This window comes from Tigriopus californicus, chromosome 2 (genome assembly GCF_007210705.1).
Source record: "Tigriopus californicus strain San Diego chromosome 2, Tcal_SD_v2.1, whole genome shotgun sequence".
Taxonomy (NCBI): domain Eukaryota; kingdom Metazoa; phylum Arthropoda; class Copepoda; order Harpacticoida; family Harpacticidae; genus Tigriopus; species Tigriopus californicus.
The window spans coordinates 6,675,880-6,692,518 of NC_081441.1; the positions used below are offsets into that span (position 1 = coordinate 6,675,880).

General features: G+C 41.2%; 4 protein-coding genes across 4 annotated transcripts; 2 read left to right on the forward strand and 2 right to left on the reverse strand.

The window, feature by feature from the left end:
- Nucleotides 1-879: 879 nt before the first annotated feature.
- LOC131892698 (large ribosomal subunit protein eL27-like) lies at nucleotides 880-2,246 on the reverse strand. The gene is made up of 2 exons (XM_059242522.1): nucleotides 1,948-2,246; nucleotides 880-1,146 (listed from the first exon to the last, which is right to left on the reverse strand). The coding sequence occupies exons 1-2, from the start codon at nucleotides 2,164-2,166 to the stop codon at nucleotides 955-957; spliced, it is 411 nt and encodes a 136-aa protein (XP_059098505.1). The 5' UTR covers nucleotides 2,167-2,246; the 3' UTR covers nucleotides 880-954.
- Nucleotides 2,247-5,351: 3,105 nt separating this feature from the next.
- LOC131893038 (transcription initiation factor IIE subunit beta-like) lies at nucleotides 5,352-6,691 on the forward strand. The gene has a single exon (XM_059242958.1). The coding sequence runs from the start codon at nucleotides 5,459-5,461 to the stop codon at nucleotides 6,362-6,364; it is 906 nt and encodes a 301-aa protein (XP_059098941.1). The 5' UTR covers nucleotides 5,352-5,458; the 3' UTR covers nucleotides 6,365-6,691.
- Nucleotides 6,692-6,823: 132 nt separating this feature from the next.
- LOC131893037 (uncharacterized) lies at nucleotides 6,824-12,356 on the forward strand. The gene is made up of 6 exons (XM_059242957.1): nucleotides 6,824-7,095; nucleotides 7,163-7,541; nucleotides 7,684-7,924; nucleotides 8,356-8,617; nucleotides 10,355-10,535; nucleotides 12,023-12,356. The coding sequence occupies exons 1-6, from the start codon at nucleotides 6,957-6,959 to the stop codon at nucleotides 12,162-12,164; spliced, it is 1,344 nt and encodes a 447-aa protein (XP_059098940.1). The 5' UTR covers nucleotides 6,824-6,956; the 3' UTR covers nucleotides 12,165-12,356.
- LOC131893040 (uncharacterized) lies at nucleotides 12,245-13,389 on the reverse strand (the record flags this gene model as incomplete). Its single annotated transcript, XM_059242959.1, is given in 2 exon segments — nucleotides 12,245-12,888; nucleotides 13,006-13,389. Coding segments are annotated over 2 exon segments (681 nt in total). The 3' UTR covers nucleotides 12,245-12,406.
- Between the last annotated feature and the right edge of the window lie 3,250 nt (nucleotides 13,390-16,639).

Below are 16,639 nucleotides of genomic sequence, written 5' to 3' on the forward strand. Positions count from 1 at the left end.
TATGCGGAAAACTAAGGTCTTGCCGGGTTCCCATGCCTAAGACTGGTATACCTAGACATGGCCCAATGAAACCCTTGGGTCGATAGAAATACTGCCTTCTTTCTTCTATTTCTTTCTGTTGTGAATGGCAACGCTTCATTTCATGTGGGGGTGATATTTTCATAATATATCATGACAAACGGACCTTTTCTGCTCCCTCCAGTCCAGAGAATGGTGCCGGGCGAATTTGGCAGTAGTGGGACTCGCGAGTCTTTTGATTTTCTGACTTTTCGCTAGACTCGAGTCCGGCAAATGATTAGTCCAACAGAGGACTCGGGCCAAACAGAAAGATTCATCTTATTTTTAATAAGCTAAGCAAAGCTAATGAAATCAACATTTAAGGGCTGTCTTTTTACAAGCTTAGTTCATAACGTTTTGAGACTAAATTCACAGAAGAGAATACTTTTTTGACAAGTCTGTACTGGTGTTCTTTCTAAAAGACTAATCCGGCCACTCCTACAAAATCCGAGTAAAAGACTTCAGTGCACTCGGACTCTTAGTCCGGACTCGCCCCAGCACTATTACCGAGCCAGTTTCGACGCAGAGTCCAATCCCTAGCCCATAATGTCGTATTTGATCTTGATCAAAATTTCTGGGTCCATTGAGGCGACCTAACAATTGCCCTTTCCTGTAATCATGACCACCCACGGCTGGATACACTTCGAACCATTGAATCGTAGATTGAGTTCAGTTTCGCCTGATCCGATTCCATCCTACAAACGGTATTAGGCCTGAGAATATCTGGGAGTTTCAACAACGCGCATGGCCCCGAGGGCGGGATTGAAACCCCGCTTTCGACAAGCCATTCTTGGAAAATTCCGGATGAACGTTCGCCAAAGCTTGACCAAAACAATCAGTTCATTTTTTGACAGTAAGGATTTATCAACATTGTCGACACAAGAAGGCAGCCAGAGATTAGAATCTGAGCTTCTGGAAGAACCATCTGTTCTTGCCGGATTTGTATCGCTCCTCGAACTGCGTTCGGACCATGTTGCGGGCCTTCTTCTTCTTCATGGGGTCCTTCAAGGTCTCCTTGTTCAGATTGGCCTTGTCAAAACCAAGTTCGACGCTGTAGCGAGTGGGCATCAAGTGGTTGTAGTTGACAACCTGGAAGGAGAAGCAAATTAGATCCCCATTAAAGACGAGTTCGACATGAGTTATCCTACTCCAGCACTTGCAAACCGTAAACATTCACATCCGTTCAACCAGCCAACCATTTCGAGTCAACCGAGCCTCAACAAAATTTTTTTGATTCATATGTGATGTGCCTAACAGGTGATGGCTTTGCAACGAAAGCATTTTGAATGGCAACTCGGCTTTCCATTTAGCTAATTAGGGAGCGCATCAAACCATGCAATCTAGAGGAGTTTTTGATTGGTTTTTGCGGACTTCTTTACCGCTACTGGGAATGGAATTCCCAGTTGTTTAAGACGAAATACTTATTTAATTCACTTTACCTTTGCCTTATGGTCATACCATGAACTACTGTATTATACAGTAGTTCATGGATCGACCAACGAATTAGAGTTAGCCTTTGAATATAGGGTTGATCAGCAATTTTAGTCAAAAACTTAACAAAAGACTCAAATCCTGCTACTGGATCAACACCCATATACTCCTTACGAATATTAGAGGGAAGCAAATTAAACAATGAAGGAGCCCGAGAAAGAAGAGAATTGGACTTAATTGTTCCAACTAGCCTGAATGTGTCAGTTATATCCACTTCAAATTAGACAGGTGGAGAAATCAGTATTATCGCCAGCTAATTGGTAGTAGTCGACATCTCAACTTCAATAACCTAAAAGGTGCGTCCGTCAATAAAAATTCTGTCGAATAAAGGAATACTAACGAGTCGTCGTTCAGTCCATGAATGAACAGTAACACCAAACAAATGAAGTAGCACCTCACCTTAAGGAAAGGCTTAACTTTGGACCTCATCTTGATCTTCTTCTTGGACATGCGCTTGGTCACCATGCGGGGATAGCGGTCGATTCCGGCCACCAGAGCGTGTCCGAACGGTTTGTCAGCGGTGCCTTCGTCCGTGGGCTTGACGATGACAGCCTTCCGTCCGGCGAATCGCCCACTCAGGACGAGCACCACCTTGCCGGATTTCATAATTTTGCCCATTTTCTCGGTCGGATTCGTCGAGGGACGCCACTGAGATGCACGGACTTCGACAGGAAAAGGAAGAGCTCGACAGCTGACACAGCACACCAAAGCACATCACAGCGTGACCATGTCATGATGCGACCCAAAAAGTGCATCTGTTGGTTCAAGCAATGATTAGCAACTACGATCAACTGCATGAAGGTAAAAAAGTAAAGTCTATATTATTGTTTCACAATTGTTTAATATCACATGATAACACAATAGCTGAAAGAAGCACGTATGAAATAAATAATGATGCTCGGAGAGCACTGCGTCAAAACGATCATTTGACAATATCCCACGATAATTTTCAAATGAGTTCGCAATCGACGATTCACTTTAACAAGTCAGTTCAAGATTTACAATGAAAGATATATGCCAATAATCAGGATTGGTTGAAGCCCCCACTAGGTCTATGGTCACGCCATTCGGTAGCAATCTTCCACAACAATGTTAAAACCAGAAGGGTGGCCGAGCGAGCACGAAAACCCTGTGAAGTGAATGAAAATGTTGCTGCTAAATAAAGTACTAGTAATGGAGGCTGAGACAAAGCACAAACCCAGAAGTTTGCCTTGATTTGAATTCCATGGGGTTAGAATTCTGCTCCATAGAGGGTGGCTAAGGGGCAGAAGGGCATCGTTGAAATTTGTCCTAGTTTTCTTAATATAGTAGACAGGGTGACTACGCCAGTTCTTTTATAAAGATTTTGAATCAAAGGAACCAAAGCAGGCACAGACTTAAATTTTGAGTAATTTTCTAATGATATTTCAAATAAACGCAAATGAGACTATGTATTTTGATTGGAAATGTGCGCAATCGGCGAGGCCCACCAATGGTGGGTTGGGCAGCAAAAAAAAAGGTCAAGAAGTTTGGTCCAGACTTGTTTCTCAAATGAGATTCTGATCAACTAGCTTGATACTGTTGAGAAAGATGCTTGGGTTGTTATGATCAGATACAAAATTATTGGAAGAAAATTGGAATTGTTGAAGCAAAGACTTACTTTTCAAGACTATTTTTCTTGCTGGAGAAGACTCAAGATGGTATTTGGGCATGAAAGCAAGTTCAAATGTGTAAGCAGTTCATGACTAATGAAGATCCTCATTTCTTATTCATTTCCCTTTCTTCAGCGATCCAGTCTCCTCCAATACAGCGTTGTCAGATAACCAGAGGCTAAAACCGCCAGATGTTCCCACAAAAAAACGCCAATTCAAGACATTCACCGTCAAATTTGCTCCAAAAAACGCCAGAAAAACGCCAGATATCTTTTTAGTATTTTTAGGGCACTTTACTCTACAATCCGATGCCTTTCTACTAGATTTGATTCCAATATCTAATTTACATTCAATCAGCTGCATAGAGAACTTTATTGCTTTCCCTGTTGAGCAATGAGGAATGAATTTAGTGGCTAAGTGATATCCATTCTTTTCTCGAAATGGATTTATTACAGTTCTTAGCAATACAATGGTCTCTATCACAGTTATCATGATTTAGAATCAATACAGAGACACCAGGGCATACATTCAAACAAAATATGTTTTGTTGCATACTGGCAAGTCCAATCTCTGCATTTCAAGTATCAAGTCATTAAATTAATGAGTAAGGGTCTAGATGGGCTGGAATAGGCTGGAAGTTTTCAGACAACATTAAAGTTGCGTGATTTTTTAGACAAAGTTGCGCGAAATTCAACCGCAAAATGTTCTGCGTCGGATGCAGCTGTGACCAGTAACCAGTTGTGATGCGATCAAATAAATTTTCAAAATCAAGTTTGCCGAAAAACATTGAAAGTGAAGCACCGATAGATTACATTGCCACGTAAAATGTTAAGTCTGGGTAAAAAGCAACCCTGGTTGGACGAAAGGAAAATCAGGGTTAATTTTTGAGGCTAATTAGGTTTCCGACATTCCACCAGTCATGTCATATGGCATTGAGAATGTAAATTGGCAGCCCTAGTTGCAACCTCCCGTGATTATTAATTTGGTCCCCATTGGTAGTAACCAGTTCATGTTCCAGTGCATTGTGGCGCGGCAAAAGGACGATCCATCCCATCTAATCTTCCATCAAACTTTTTCCTGTACGGCATCATGGCCTGATGATGTATATTGGTTGATCCAGGCACCATCCTGCCAAGGACTTGCTCAAAATATATCCCTTTGTTTCGTCCCTCTTTGCCATGCTTGTCGTCCCCGTCCTTTTCCTTTTAGAACATTTATATATGAATAATTTGTTTTGTCTCACTTTTCCATGATTTTCTTCACACCCCTTGGCTCCAAGCCCTGCGGCTGCTTAAAAAAAATCGCTCGCCGAATATTTGCCGTAAATCCCAGCCTTTGTCAGTAAACAAATGTATTTCGTCATGACTTCATATAAATCATCAACGAATAAGAAACCATGCGTGGAAAATTTCAATTCATGTGTGGAGGGTTTGATTTGGCTTTTCCTTTTGTACAAGGCTTGTTCAAGGTGGAGTTAAACTCATCTGGGAAACATTTCAAATCCTGCAGAAATTGGGAACATCATTTCCCATCAGATTGTGCTATAAAAATGTGTCTTTTGAAGTATTGGTGAATGCTTTTAGAAATTGCGTTTTTGTTAGAATTACTTTTATCTTACCTCACGAACTAATAGCTCTTTCAGCAACAAAATAGAGAGTAATTCTATATGTACCTATAAAAAACGATAGTAATCCAGGTTTAACAGAAAACAGCAGCTTAACATTCATGTTCCTCCATGGTTATAAAGCACGATTCTAGAAATTCTTGTGCATGCTGATACACCGTGCTTGTACATTTAGTGCAATTGGAATGTTTACCAATTCATGATAATCTTGGAATATCTTAAAACTGTCTGTTACATTTCTTAAGCATAATATTCGTCTTTTCATCAACGAAACTAAATGTTAAAATATCAGGGTTCTTTAGGGCGCTCGCGGTTTTTCTATGTCTTTTGTCTTCACTTGTACCAGAGAGAGAACATTGTTTACCCCGCCGAAAATCTCATGGGGAAAAAAAGACCCTTGACGAGTTCTGTAGGATCGCCAAAAATAGAACAACGTTTGGTTCAGAAATAAGTGGGTAACGAGACATTTTTTGATCGCTAATACAGCTCGATTTAAGGTTGCGTGATGATTTTCGCACCTTGCGATCAGCAGCTGCCCTCGGTCCCTCGGTCCCTGGGAAGACAGGAAAACAACAACAACACACCACATCAATCAACCAGAAGAAGAGAATCACGGGCAAATAGAGTCGGCGGCGGGTTCTTACTCACCCTCATCATGGATTCAGAGTTGCTTCGCGAGCGCGAGGCCTTCAAGAAACGGGCCATGGCCATGCCCGTGGTGGAGAACAAACGGGCCGCCCTCTCGTCGGATGGGGCGGGGGACTCGCACAAGAAGAAGACCTCCGCCCTGGGCGCGCTCAGTCAGAGCGCCAAGGCCAAGCTCGAGATGAACAAGATGAAGTCCATGATGGCCTCGTCCGGAGGCGGCGGGGGCAGCAGCAAATATCGATTCGGGGTCCTGGCCAAGATCGTCCGCCATATGAAGAACCGACACATGGAGGGCATGGATCACCCGCTCAATCTGGAAGAGATCCTCGACGAAACCAACCAACTGGACGCCAGCACCAAAGTCCGACAATGGCTGGCCAACGAGTCGCTCAAAGATAACCCCAAGCTCAGGGCCTTTCCCGATGGGACGTACCTCTTCAAACCGCCCTACGATATCACCAACAAGAAGGGCCTGGTCAAGCTGCTCAGGCAGCACGATCTCCGCGGTTTGGGCGGTATCTTTCTCGAGGACATTCAAGAATCTTTGGCCAAAAGCGAAAAGTTCATCCGACAACTCACCGAAGAGAACAAGATCATCATCATCAATCGGTCCATCGACAAGAAGAAGGTCATCTTTCACCACGATCACAACTCGGACTTTCACGTGGACGACGAGTTCCAAAAGCTGTGGCGCTCGGTGGCCGTGGACAGCTTAGATGATGCCAAGATCGACGAGTATTTAGAGAAGCAGGGCATTCGCTCCATGCAGGACCTGGGCGCGAAACGCGTCGCCACCAAGCATTTGCGCAAGAAGGCCGCCCGAAGGAAGAATCGCGGCCCCAAGGACAATGATCACTTGAAGCACGTGCTCGAGGACTATAACGAAATGAGCGTCACCAAACGAGACAAATGAGGAACTAGAATGTGAGAATATTCTCATCTCAATGGCTGGATATGGGGTGTTTGTTGACCGTATGTACGTACATTCCGAACTCTTTCCCGTTTGGTTGTGCCACTCAATGCAGGCTCTCCTATGGTTACCTTACGGGATAAGAAATCGCAGTTGTCAGTTGTCCGACACTTGCTGCGGTGCCTTTCACATTCTGAACATTGAATTCGAACCAATCGAAGTCGCGCTACCAAATCAAGCTTAAGTTGAATTTAACTGTTATTGTCAATTGCAAGACTTAGCAATCCTCATTTCATAGTCATAGTGTACCCAATTAAAGCTTAAACATGACTCCACCACCTTTGTTTGTATGCCAGCAAACAATCTTGTTCACTGCAAGCATTCCAGCCGCAAAAAGTCCATTCATCTGTACACTCTTAACAACGATTGCTAGTTATGGATTATTGCTTTGCTGCTCTCTGGAAGAGTTCGCTTAAATATTTCTCATAGTCTGTTACGAGTACATCCACGTCTCATCATCCTGTTCTTTTTATCAGAACCGCAACTAAAAACATGATCAAGTTAGATTGCCATCCAATTATCCAGTCTAAAGCCAATGCAGACCGACGAAGCTCCGTTATTAAGTCCCGCCCATAATGGGGCGGGCCTGGGGCTTTGCATAGCAGCAGTGTTCTTGTCCGGCGAGATGGCTGGATCCGGGGTGCTAGCCTTGCCCCATGCCCTTTCCAACACAGGTGCTGTTCCGAGATTTGTTGGGTCCCGCCCATTCCCATCTAAGTACTAAATGACACATGTCCCTAGGATGGTCGGGCTTGCTCTTGCTGGTGATGTTCGCCATCAATGGGGCCTATATCGGATTTCGATTGGGAACATGTTGGGAGATGATTGCTGAGCATTACGAGGATTTCCGCACCCACGAACTGGTCCGAGACCCGTATCCGTTGATCGCCGAGCGAACAGGACGGGTTTTTGGCCAAGGTTGGGGCCTGGCCTTGAGATGGGTCACCACGGCCTGCATTGTTCTCACACTCTGGGGCGGCGCTTGCGTGTTCATCATTCTCATATCCAATTTCTTGGCCAATCTCGTCCCTCTGACCGCCATGGGCAGTTGTCAATGGTTGCTCGTGGTTGGAGGGGTCATGATTCCCGTCACGTGGTTGGGCAGTCCCAAAGATTTTTGGTAAGCCATCTGAAGAATTTCAAGCATTGTGTCGACTCTTCTCCACTCTGGCCAGAGAGTGGACCAAATGGCCCACCCACATGACGCCAAAGATCACATGACACCAATCAATTATAATGGTTAGGTTTTTAATTGTTTTTAGGCCTATAGCAATTGGAGCATTGGTGACAACCTCATCGGCGTGCATTCTAATCATCGCACAAATTGTCATGGATTCTGCAGACCAGGATTCTCTTTCTAATTGCACTGTGATTAGCCGAGCCACTAGCCTAGCATTCATTTCGGGCCCCGAGTTCGATCCTCCAACCTTCAAAGGCTTTATGCAAGCCTTTGGAACGATCATGTTTGCTTTTGGAGGGGCGTCTACATTTCCCACTATACAGGTAGGTCATTAGCCAGATAAGCCAGATAAGTTAGCTAAAGAAGAACCGCTGGAAAATTGAACTGACAGACCAGACAAGCGGAGGACGAGAATAGACCTTTCCTACGCCAATCAGTCCCATGTGATTTACACTATTTGATGAAGGTAAAGATGGTTGGACAATATCAAAACTATCAATTGTGGAGTGCCTGCTTAAAATCAAGCAAATATCGAGTGAGGTGCATTTGTTCGGCAAAATGTACCCACAAAAGAGCTAGAAGTGTAAGGACAAATGACCTTTTTCAGTTGGATTTGTTGGATTTGCATGGGGAACGACAGCTCTCGTCCTTTCCTTCTCTGTCCTTTGTCCATATGGGTTGGTGAACAAACTTAGGACGACTCTGAAATGAAAGTCTCGAATTCTTTTTTTTTTCATTCTCCGCTCCAATAAAGGCTGACATGAGGAACAAGAGCCACTTCAAATGGGCAGCTCTCATTGCCCTGATGGTTTTGGGGGTGATATACACGCCCACTTCTGCGGTGGGATTTTTTCTCCTGGGCAATTGCGTTCAGGATAATATCGTGGACAATCTGAGCGCAGGACCCATTAAAATCGTTGTGCAATCTGTGCTTCTGGTCCATCTTTTGACAGCGTTTCCAATCGTCATGAACCCTCCGAATCTGTTCTTCGAAAATGCAATCGGCATTCCGAAAGGTTACCACAATCAGGTTTTCAGAGAAATCCATTTCCTGTTTTCCGTTTTACCTACAGGGTGTCCAAAAAGTGTTTGTTAGTTCCAAAGTGAGGAAAATCACACCCTTTCCAATTTAATTGCTAACTCTCACAATAAAAGAGTTGTCGGACTGGGCTTGATCCCCAAGATCCCGAGTGAACCTCATCATGAGTTCAAATTGTTTTTTTTTTAAGTTCCCATGGCAATATAGCTTACAGTACATAATACTGTATATTCATGGCCATTTAAGTGCAGATTTGATCTAGGACCTCGATCACACAACCGGAATAAGCATACTATGATGATTTCTTTGGATGTGAGAGTCTCGATTAGTAACGAAATTACAAGTCACGAAATTACGGTAATTCGTTCCTTTTCTCGCAAAAGGAACTGTAATTACATTACATTTTAAAATTGTGTAATTGTAACGACCCAAAATCTGCAAGAATTACTCACTACTCGTTCCTTTTTCAGCTTCCAGAATGGCCTTTAATTTTTCGTTTATCTCGTGACAGCTGAAGAACCTTGAAGCTCAACAGAAATTGCCATTTTTACTAATTCCATCTAGCATACTTTGATCAAAGAAAGTCAGGGTTAAAAAATTGTGTTTGCTTCTAAACCGCTCTGAAGATGTTATTAGTTTTGAATCTTGTTGCATTTCCTAATTTAGTGCTTACATCTTCTCAATCTAATTCAGTTGGATTCAAGCACGGAAAATGTCTCCTTGGCTTGAATGTGCTGCTTCAAATTTCCAAACCCTCCTCACTTCACTTCACCTAAGGGATGGACTTCTTACAGAGAAGCTTTACCGACTTCACAATGTCTAATACTGCTTTTCATAATAAATTTTGCGACGTTGTTTCAAACCTTTAACAATCATTAACCCATCCAGGGTCCCAATCTTGATTCCTCAAAGTATTATGATGCAAAACATTTTGAACAATTATGCCAAGATTAAATGTCAAGGCTGGTTATTGAAAAATGTTGACAAGAAATCTTCAAATGTTACACATTAGGACTGCTTGAGTCAAAAAACTCCATTTCTTTTCAGAAGAATGGTCTGGATGGGGTAAAAACCACAAAATATTGGTCATCTAAAATTGTAGTTAAAATAATTGTAACGAGTAAACGCCATTACATTTTTATGAGTAATGGTTGTGTAACGAATTATCGTTTTGACTTCAGTAACTGTAATTCGTTCCTTTTATTGAGGAACGACTAATGCCATGCGAAAGGGCCAAAATAGTGTATATTGAATTGAACAAAGGAAAATGCTTTGAGTTTTGCTTAACATATTAAAATGACAAAATGATATTTCAGAAGTTGGTCATAAAAAGGACAGATCGCAATCCCTAGGATCTTTTTGGCCAGTAATGTCTAGAATGATTTGATTTGGGCTAAAACTTTATTAAACATTCTTCACCGGCAAAAGTTAAAAAGTTTGAATATTTTGAATATGCTGGTTTTGGCCGAAAGATCAAAGAAGTTAATCCCATTTGTTTTCACAACTCGGGTTTACAGATAAAGCAGAAAAGGAACAAGTCTTAGTTATATTGATGAGTACATCGTTTAAAGCAATTGTTTTGATATTTTTAGCAATCAAGGAGAGATAAGTGTGATGTTGCATCGATATGGATCGGTCAAACACTTTTGGACCCCCTGTAGATTTAGCAACAGTAACATTTACTTTTATTGCTGAAATCTCCTTCCTCATTTAGAATTTGGGTGGCAGCGTTGTGTCTTCCGCACATTAACCTTGATTGTGTTGGTGTTTGTCGCCGGATCCATTCCGTCCTTTGGGTTGATTTTGGACTTGGTGGGCGCGAGCACGGTTACACTTCTAACGTTCGTATTTCCACCCCTGTTTTACATGATCCTTAGTAAGACATCTCAACGAGGGTGAGTCGTTCATCGTCTTGTCAATTTCCTGAAGGAGCCTTGATTTATTTCCCTCAACAGGCTTGGCTAATTGAACCTGAGTGACGATGGGCTGAGTTAGGTCCCTTTTGATAGGGAATATTGGAGCCTCTAAACACTGACAGATATGTTCCAATACGAAAATTAAAATACGACTCATTGTGACCGCGCCTGTTTGGTCGGATGTCGTTCAAATTAGCCATCATATACTATTTGATCAATGATGAGACGGTTGATTGATTAATTTTGCGGTTCTATTTTAGCTCTATTATTTCACATCACACCTTGGTCACTTAAATAATATTTCAAACCAATTGGCTTGACTTTAAGAAGTCTTCAGGCTATGACACTGTGTTGCGCTAATCAAATTGAATCAGGAAGAACGAATGTTCTGTAGCCAATTTATTGCATATTTTGTCAATGCTGAAACAAATCAGCAACTTCTTTAGTGAGAGTTTGTCCTCTTTTACCTTTTCCAAACAAAAAATGTTGTTTTAAAACGACTAGTTTGTGGTTTGGTCCAGTAGCAAGTCAGGAACTTGATGATATTCAAGGGCTGCTACATCAAGTACTTGCATATCATTTATAATTTGGTTACAAGTTTTACAAGATATGTTTGTGCTAACATCCTGTAAAGAATTGATTGCTCCAATGTCGCCAGAACCATTATAATGAATGCTCTTGATTTAACGCTCTATTGTCTATAGGAATTGGAGATTTCTTTGTGCGTTGGTCAAATTCGTTTGGCATTCGGAAGGAGACCTTCGACTTGAAAGAACAAGCAGTGAAAAGAAATAAATATGAGTTTGTTGCAAATCAGGTCTATCTATAAATGAATATCAGTTCCCCAAGATTCAGAACACATCCAAAGTATTGGAAATCAAGCTGGAGTTTTGTCTGTCGATCAAACTCTTAAATATGATTAAACGGTAGTTGCTACTGGACCAAACCTCAAACTAGCCGTAGCCGTTGGGGTGGAACTTTGCTCGCTAGTGATTATATATTTAAACAATGATTATTTTTATGGTACTGGGTGGTCTTCAGCTGATCTCCGCCTAACTAGAACATTTCATTATTGTTTCGAACTAATAGAAGTCCTCTGACAAACCCAATTCCAAAAATAATCGTTTGATAAAGTTCGATCATCTGAGAGAGTCATGGATAAGAGCTATCATCTTGGTCTTCAGCATTATTTGCCAGGCAAAAGGTAGAAGAGGTCAAACCTTCACTAAGGAGTTGCTTAATTGTTCCAGTATTGACAAAAATATGCAATTTAGTAATCATAGTCTTTGACCTGTCTGAGTAAAGAAGCTAGGCACCATCTTAATGAAGTAAACGTCAAAAAGTTAATATTTGAAAAGGATATTCTTTCATTTTGAGACTTTGATTGTCGAGAAATTGTTATAGATTTAAATCAGCACCTGTTAGTTACTCAGTTGATCGATATTTCATACATACTTCTCTTCCAGCCGTCCTTGTTGGGTGGAAATTGGTTACTGTTTCCTTCTCATCCTGATTGGCTTGGTAGGAGGCACATTTTCCAGCATCTTTGCACTTCAAAGCATCGTTCAAAGCGTCCAATCATTCGGCACTCCTTGCTATTTACAATAGCGCCGAAAATATAACCATTCAATTAAGTGACGAATGCTTATCAAAGACAAACCCACTTAAAAGACCTTAGGAGCCGAAGCTATGGAGCTATAACTTTATTCGAACTAAGTGAAAGCATAATATGTGGGCAGGGTGACATCAGATTCTAAATGGCCTTATTTTTAGTGATATAATAAATATACTTGGCAACAATTCGAATCGTTCAGCATTGCCTACTCCCAATAAGCAAAACATTTCGATGCTCATCCAGCCTCGTTGGTCGTGGGCTGGAAATAAACGGGTGGATCCGGCTGACGAAGTGGAACGAGGGTTCCCTCGGGACAATGACTGGACCAATACATGAAACACGGCGTTCGCCGTCCGGGATCCGCTGGATCAGACTCGCTCTCGGAGCCTTTTATCACACTTCTGGTGTCTTGACTGATATACGCTTCACCGCTTTGAGTATTGACGGTCTCTTCTGTTTCGATGGTCTTCGGTACGAAGGGCAAAGCATTTGGGTTAAATTTTGTCGAGTGAAGGCGGTCCTGAGAGGCTGGTGAGGAAGTCAGTGTAATGGGCTCCGGAAAAGCCCGGGTAGAATGGTTGTCAGTGGAACTGGCCGTGGTTGGAGTGGGTGGGCTTGGACTGGGAGTGGCTATCACGGTCATGCCGGGTGGAATTGGACGAGCGGCAAACACGTGCACGTAGCTTTGGAGGGTTTCGTCATACTTGATCAGCGGACCTAAAACGCAAACGAAAGAACGTTGGAACAATATGCACGAGGTAGTTTAGATTATGGGGAGTGATGGTCGCGTGGTGGGCGGGCAATGGCCAATCTTGAGATTGTGGAGACAACTACCTGAGAGAACATAGGTTTGGTTGGGGTCGAGCTTGGGGTGTAGCGACCTCAGCATCGTGACAGCATTTTCTGAATGAAGCGATGCATGAAATTGATGGTTGTTGTGATGATGTGTCCGTCGATGTCGATGTCTCGGTAGAGGATCTCGAGATTCCGATGAATTCGCCCACGATGGGCTTGGTTTGTCACGTCGTACCATGGTTACTTGGGAACACTTCCAAGATGAATGCCAGTGGACTTCAATGGAGTTCTGCCAATAGTAGAGGAGGTTGTTTTGGTCTTCTGATCTGTGTAACTTTCTTCTGTTTTCCACTCACTCGGTCAGTTTATCCCGAAGCAGCTCGTTTCTCCCAAAATTTTGGCCCCGGTAACAGCACATGTTCACTCCATCCAGAGTGAATCGTGGTAGTACAATTTCTCGGGGAGGACAGTATCTAGTGTACTAGCATACTACTAAGCTAGCTAGTAGGCTTGATGGAAAGGAGGTCGAAACATGTCCGCTCGGAAGGCATGAAGTGTAGGCACTAGTAGTACATACACACACACAGTACTCCAACATCATGGACTGCTTCAAAATTGGACAGAGGACGACGGCCATACTTGTCCTCGACTCCACTTGCCTGTCAAAATACAGAGAGCCCCCTCAGAATTAAGACTAAATAACTATTGAGCCCTATGCGTCGTCTAGGTGCGAACAAACACACGTATTAAAATGAGATGACAAACTTCATTAACCTACTTTTCGTTGATCAAGTATTGATGAAACATTGGCACAAAGAAAACAGCACTAATTCTTCCGAGAAACCTTTTCAATCTTACCAGAATGCAATCGCTAAGACATGTGATATCCAAATGAGAACTAACCATCAAGAGCGTTTCTTCTTCTACCTTAAGTCAGAAGAGCTTTAATATCAACAATTGCGTTTAAATTCATAGAATAATCTATTTGAGTTGATGCAAAAAAGTCTGTTCATGTTTGAGATACCATAAAATGAAAAGGAATATTGAATGCTGGATAACGCATCACAAAAAGAAAATTCGTGATCATCATTTTCGATCTAATAATACTTGAAAAAACATAGTACTGTCAAGTAACAAGTGAAAAATTTCAAAAGGTACGTTTTTTACTAAAATTGATTCCATATTTATTCCTTAAGAAATAACACCTTCTTAAGCAACAGAAAAGCGTTAGAACAGCCCAAAAGAAACGAATTAAAAGAACCTCGTTTACTCAACTTCAAGGAAAGGACAAGCCATAAATTGACAAACCAATTGAGGCATTCATTAGTGTTGTCATGTTTGTTTGCGTTTTTGTCACTGAGTTCTCTTCTCCCTTGGCATTCCATCTGATGAAGACATGTTCCCGCTCTTTTATCACAGTCATTATTAGGTAACTCTTCGAAGGTTCCCTTTGGTTTCCCCCAACAGGTATCTCCGACATCACCTTAATAAACTCCATCGACGGTGAATTCCGCCTCGAATGAACTCTGCTACGGTGATTTTCCCCACATTCAAGTCCGTCGACAGCAATCTCTGCCAGGCATAAGATCCGTCAAGTGGAACTCCCCCAAAGATAACTTCGGCATGATAAAGTCCCCCAACGTGAAGTCCACCAAGGGATATCTCCTCAGCAAGGAAATCCGCGTGCCTTAAATCCGCCATCACATACACCGCCAAAAATGTACTTCCCAGAGGGACCTCCACCAAAGGAAACTCCGCCAAGTGGATACCGATCCAATGTAATTTTTGCGCTAAAATTCGGAAAAAATCTAAAATGACTATTGTCCCAAAGTTGACTTTGATGAGAGGTTGAAAAATGAAAGCGTCGAACTTGACTGTCACTTATGTTGATTTGCGCAGTTATGACTTCCAAAAATATAAAAGCTCCATTTTTTTCAACGATTTCAAGTGTTTCAAAATTGTTCATCGCAGTTTTGGCGAATGGTGGTCCTAAAAAAGGTTTCAAATCGTCATATATGGCGAATGGCGCTCCTAAAAAAGTTGCAAATCGCCATTATGGCGATCACTCGAAAACTGTTTGATTTTGTACTCTAAAAGCGCGATTGGCCATTCGCCATATATGGTAATTTGCAGTTTTTGGAGCTCCATTCGCCATAATAATAAAAAAAAAAAATCGAGGCAAAACACAGTCATTTTGATAATTGAATTTTGCAAGATGACTGTGAAACTTCGAATTTTTGACTTATGATTTTTTTCTGGTGAAGTAACTGATTAAAGAATACAAAATATTACAAAATCGTAATTTATTAAGAACAAAATGCCTGTTATGATCAAAATAAGTGAACCAAACGATGGTTGGGAAGGATGGAGTCATACTTGTAACAATGTTTGACAATCCCAACCCAATCATACCAAAATCTGTACATGTGTAATTTAGACAATTCTAAAATCTGAAATGCTGCAATAGCAGGTCGATTTAATGTAACCTTTAGCTTTCTCGTTTCTACTCCTGAAAAGCAATTTTCTTCATCATCACATTCAGTGCATGAACGATCAAGTTCTTGATATTTTTACATTGAGAATACAAAAACACGATTTATGTATGATTGTCTGAGATCAAAAATGTATTTAATATGTTTTGGTTCTAACAGGTGGCCATGGGCGCATTTGATGGCCTATTTTGCCAAACACTGGGGCATTCAAATTGTTACAGCCAAGTAGCTGCTTTTTGCCTGCTGATAAATTTTGAATTAAAAGTTCATCTATTGATTTTTTTGGTTTGATATCCAATATTTCTTCCTAGATGTGCCGTTACGTATGTTTTAAGTGCATTTTATACTGTTTGATTGGTAACTGGCTTCTTTCCTGAACCAGAAATTGGTCTTTGTGATTTATTGATTTCAAAAGACACCTTTAAAAGTCTTGAGAGCATAGTAAAACGTTTCCTAGCAGCATTCTAATTAACCTGTCAAATCATTAGTTCCGCTGGGTTTATTCATGATTAATTAGTTACCAACATACAAATCTTAGTTTTTAAAAGTACAATACTAGGTTTTCAAAAAGTTATTCACACCAGTCACGAAATTTTTAGAAGAAGATGATCATAATGAAGAAAGTTCATTGAAAAAGAAGCATTCCAATTCTGGGAGTACAAATGAATGTACCATAAGTCGCTTTTTTGCCTTTCAATTTTTTCCAGAACACAAATATATTTCCAAAAGTAGTTTTCACAAATTTTACACTATTATTTGACTGCAGTATAAATAAATTGCTGAAATCTTAAATACAAAACAAAAACTTAAAATAGATAAAAAAACGAACCACGAATTCTCGATTAAAAATTACTTTCTATTGAGCTATTTATATCTTTCTTGCCGTGTAATCATTTCAAAATCATCCATTCATGTTTGTCCGTAAACAGCATTATTATATCCATAATTTAAAAGAAAACCTTTCTCAAACTTACTCTTTACTTATGCTATTTGTTGTGTGCATTTTTTTCTTTTCAGTTAATTTAAATTATCAAACCCAAGATTAAGGGTCAATTGAAGTGACCGTAGAGGCTTAACGTGCGTTTTGGTATGAAAGGTTGGGACTGTACAGTGTTCAAAGAAAGTACGAAAGGTAACTGATACTGAACATTTGCCAAAGCATTCCTGAGCTTTATCCCAAC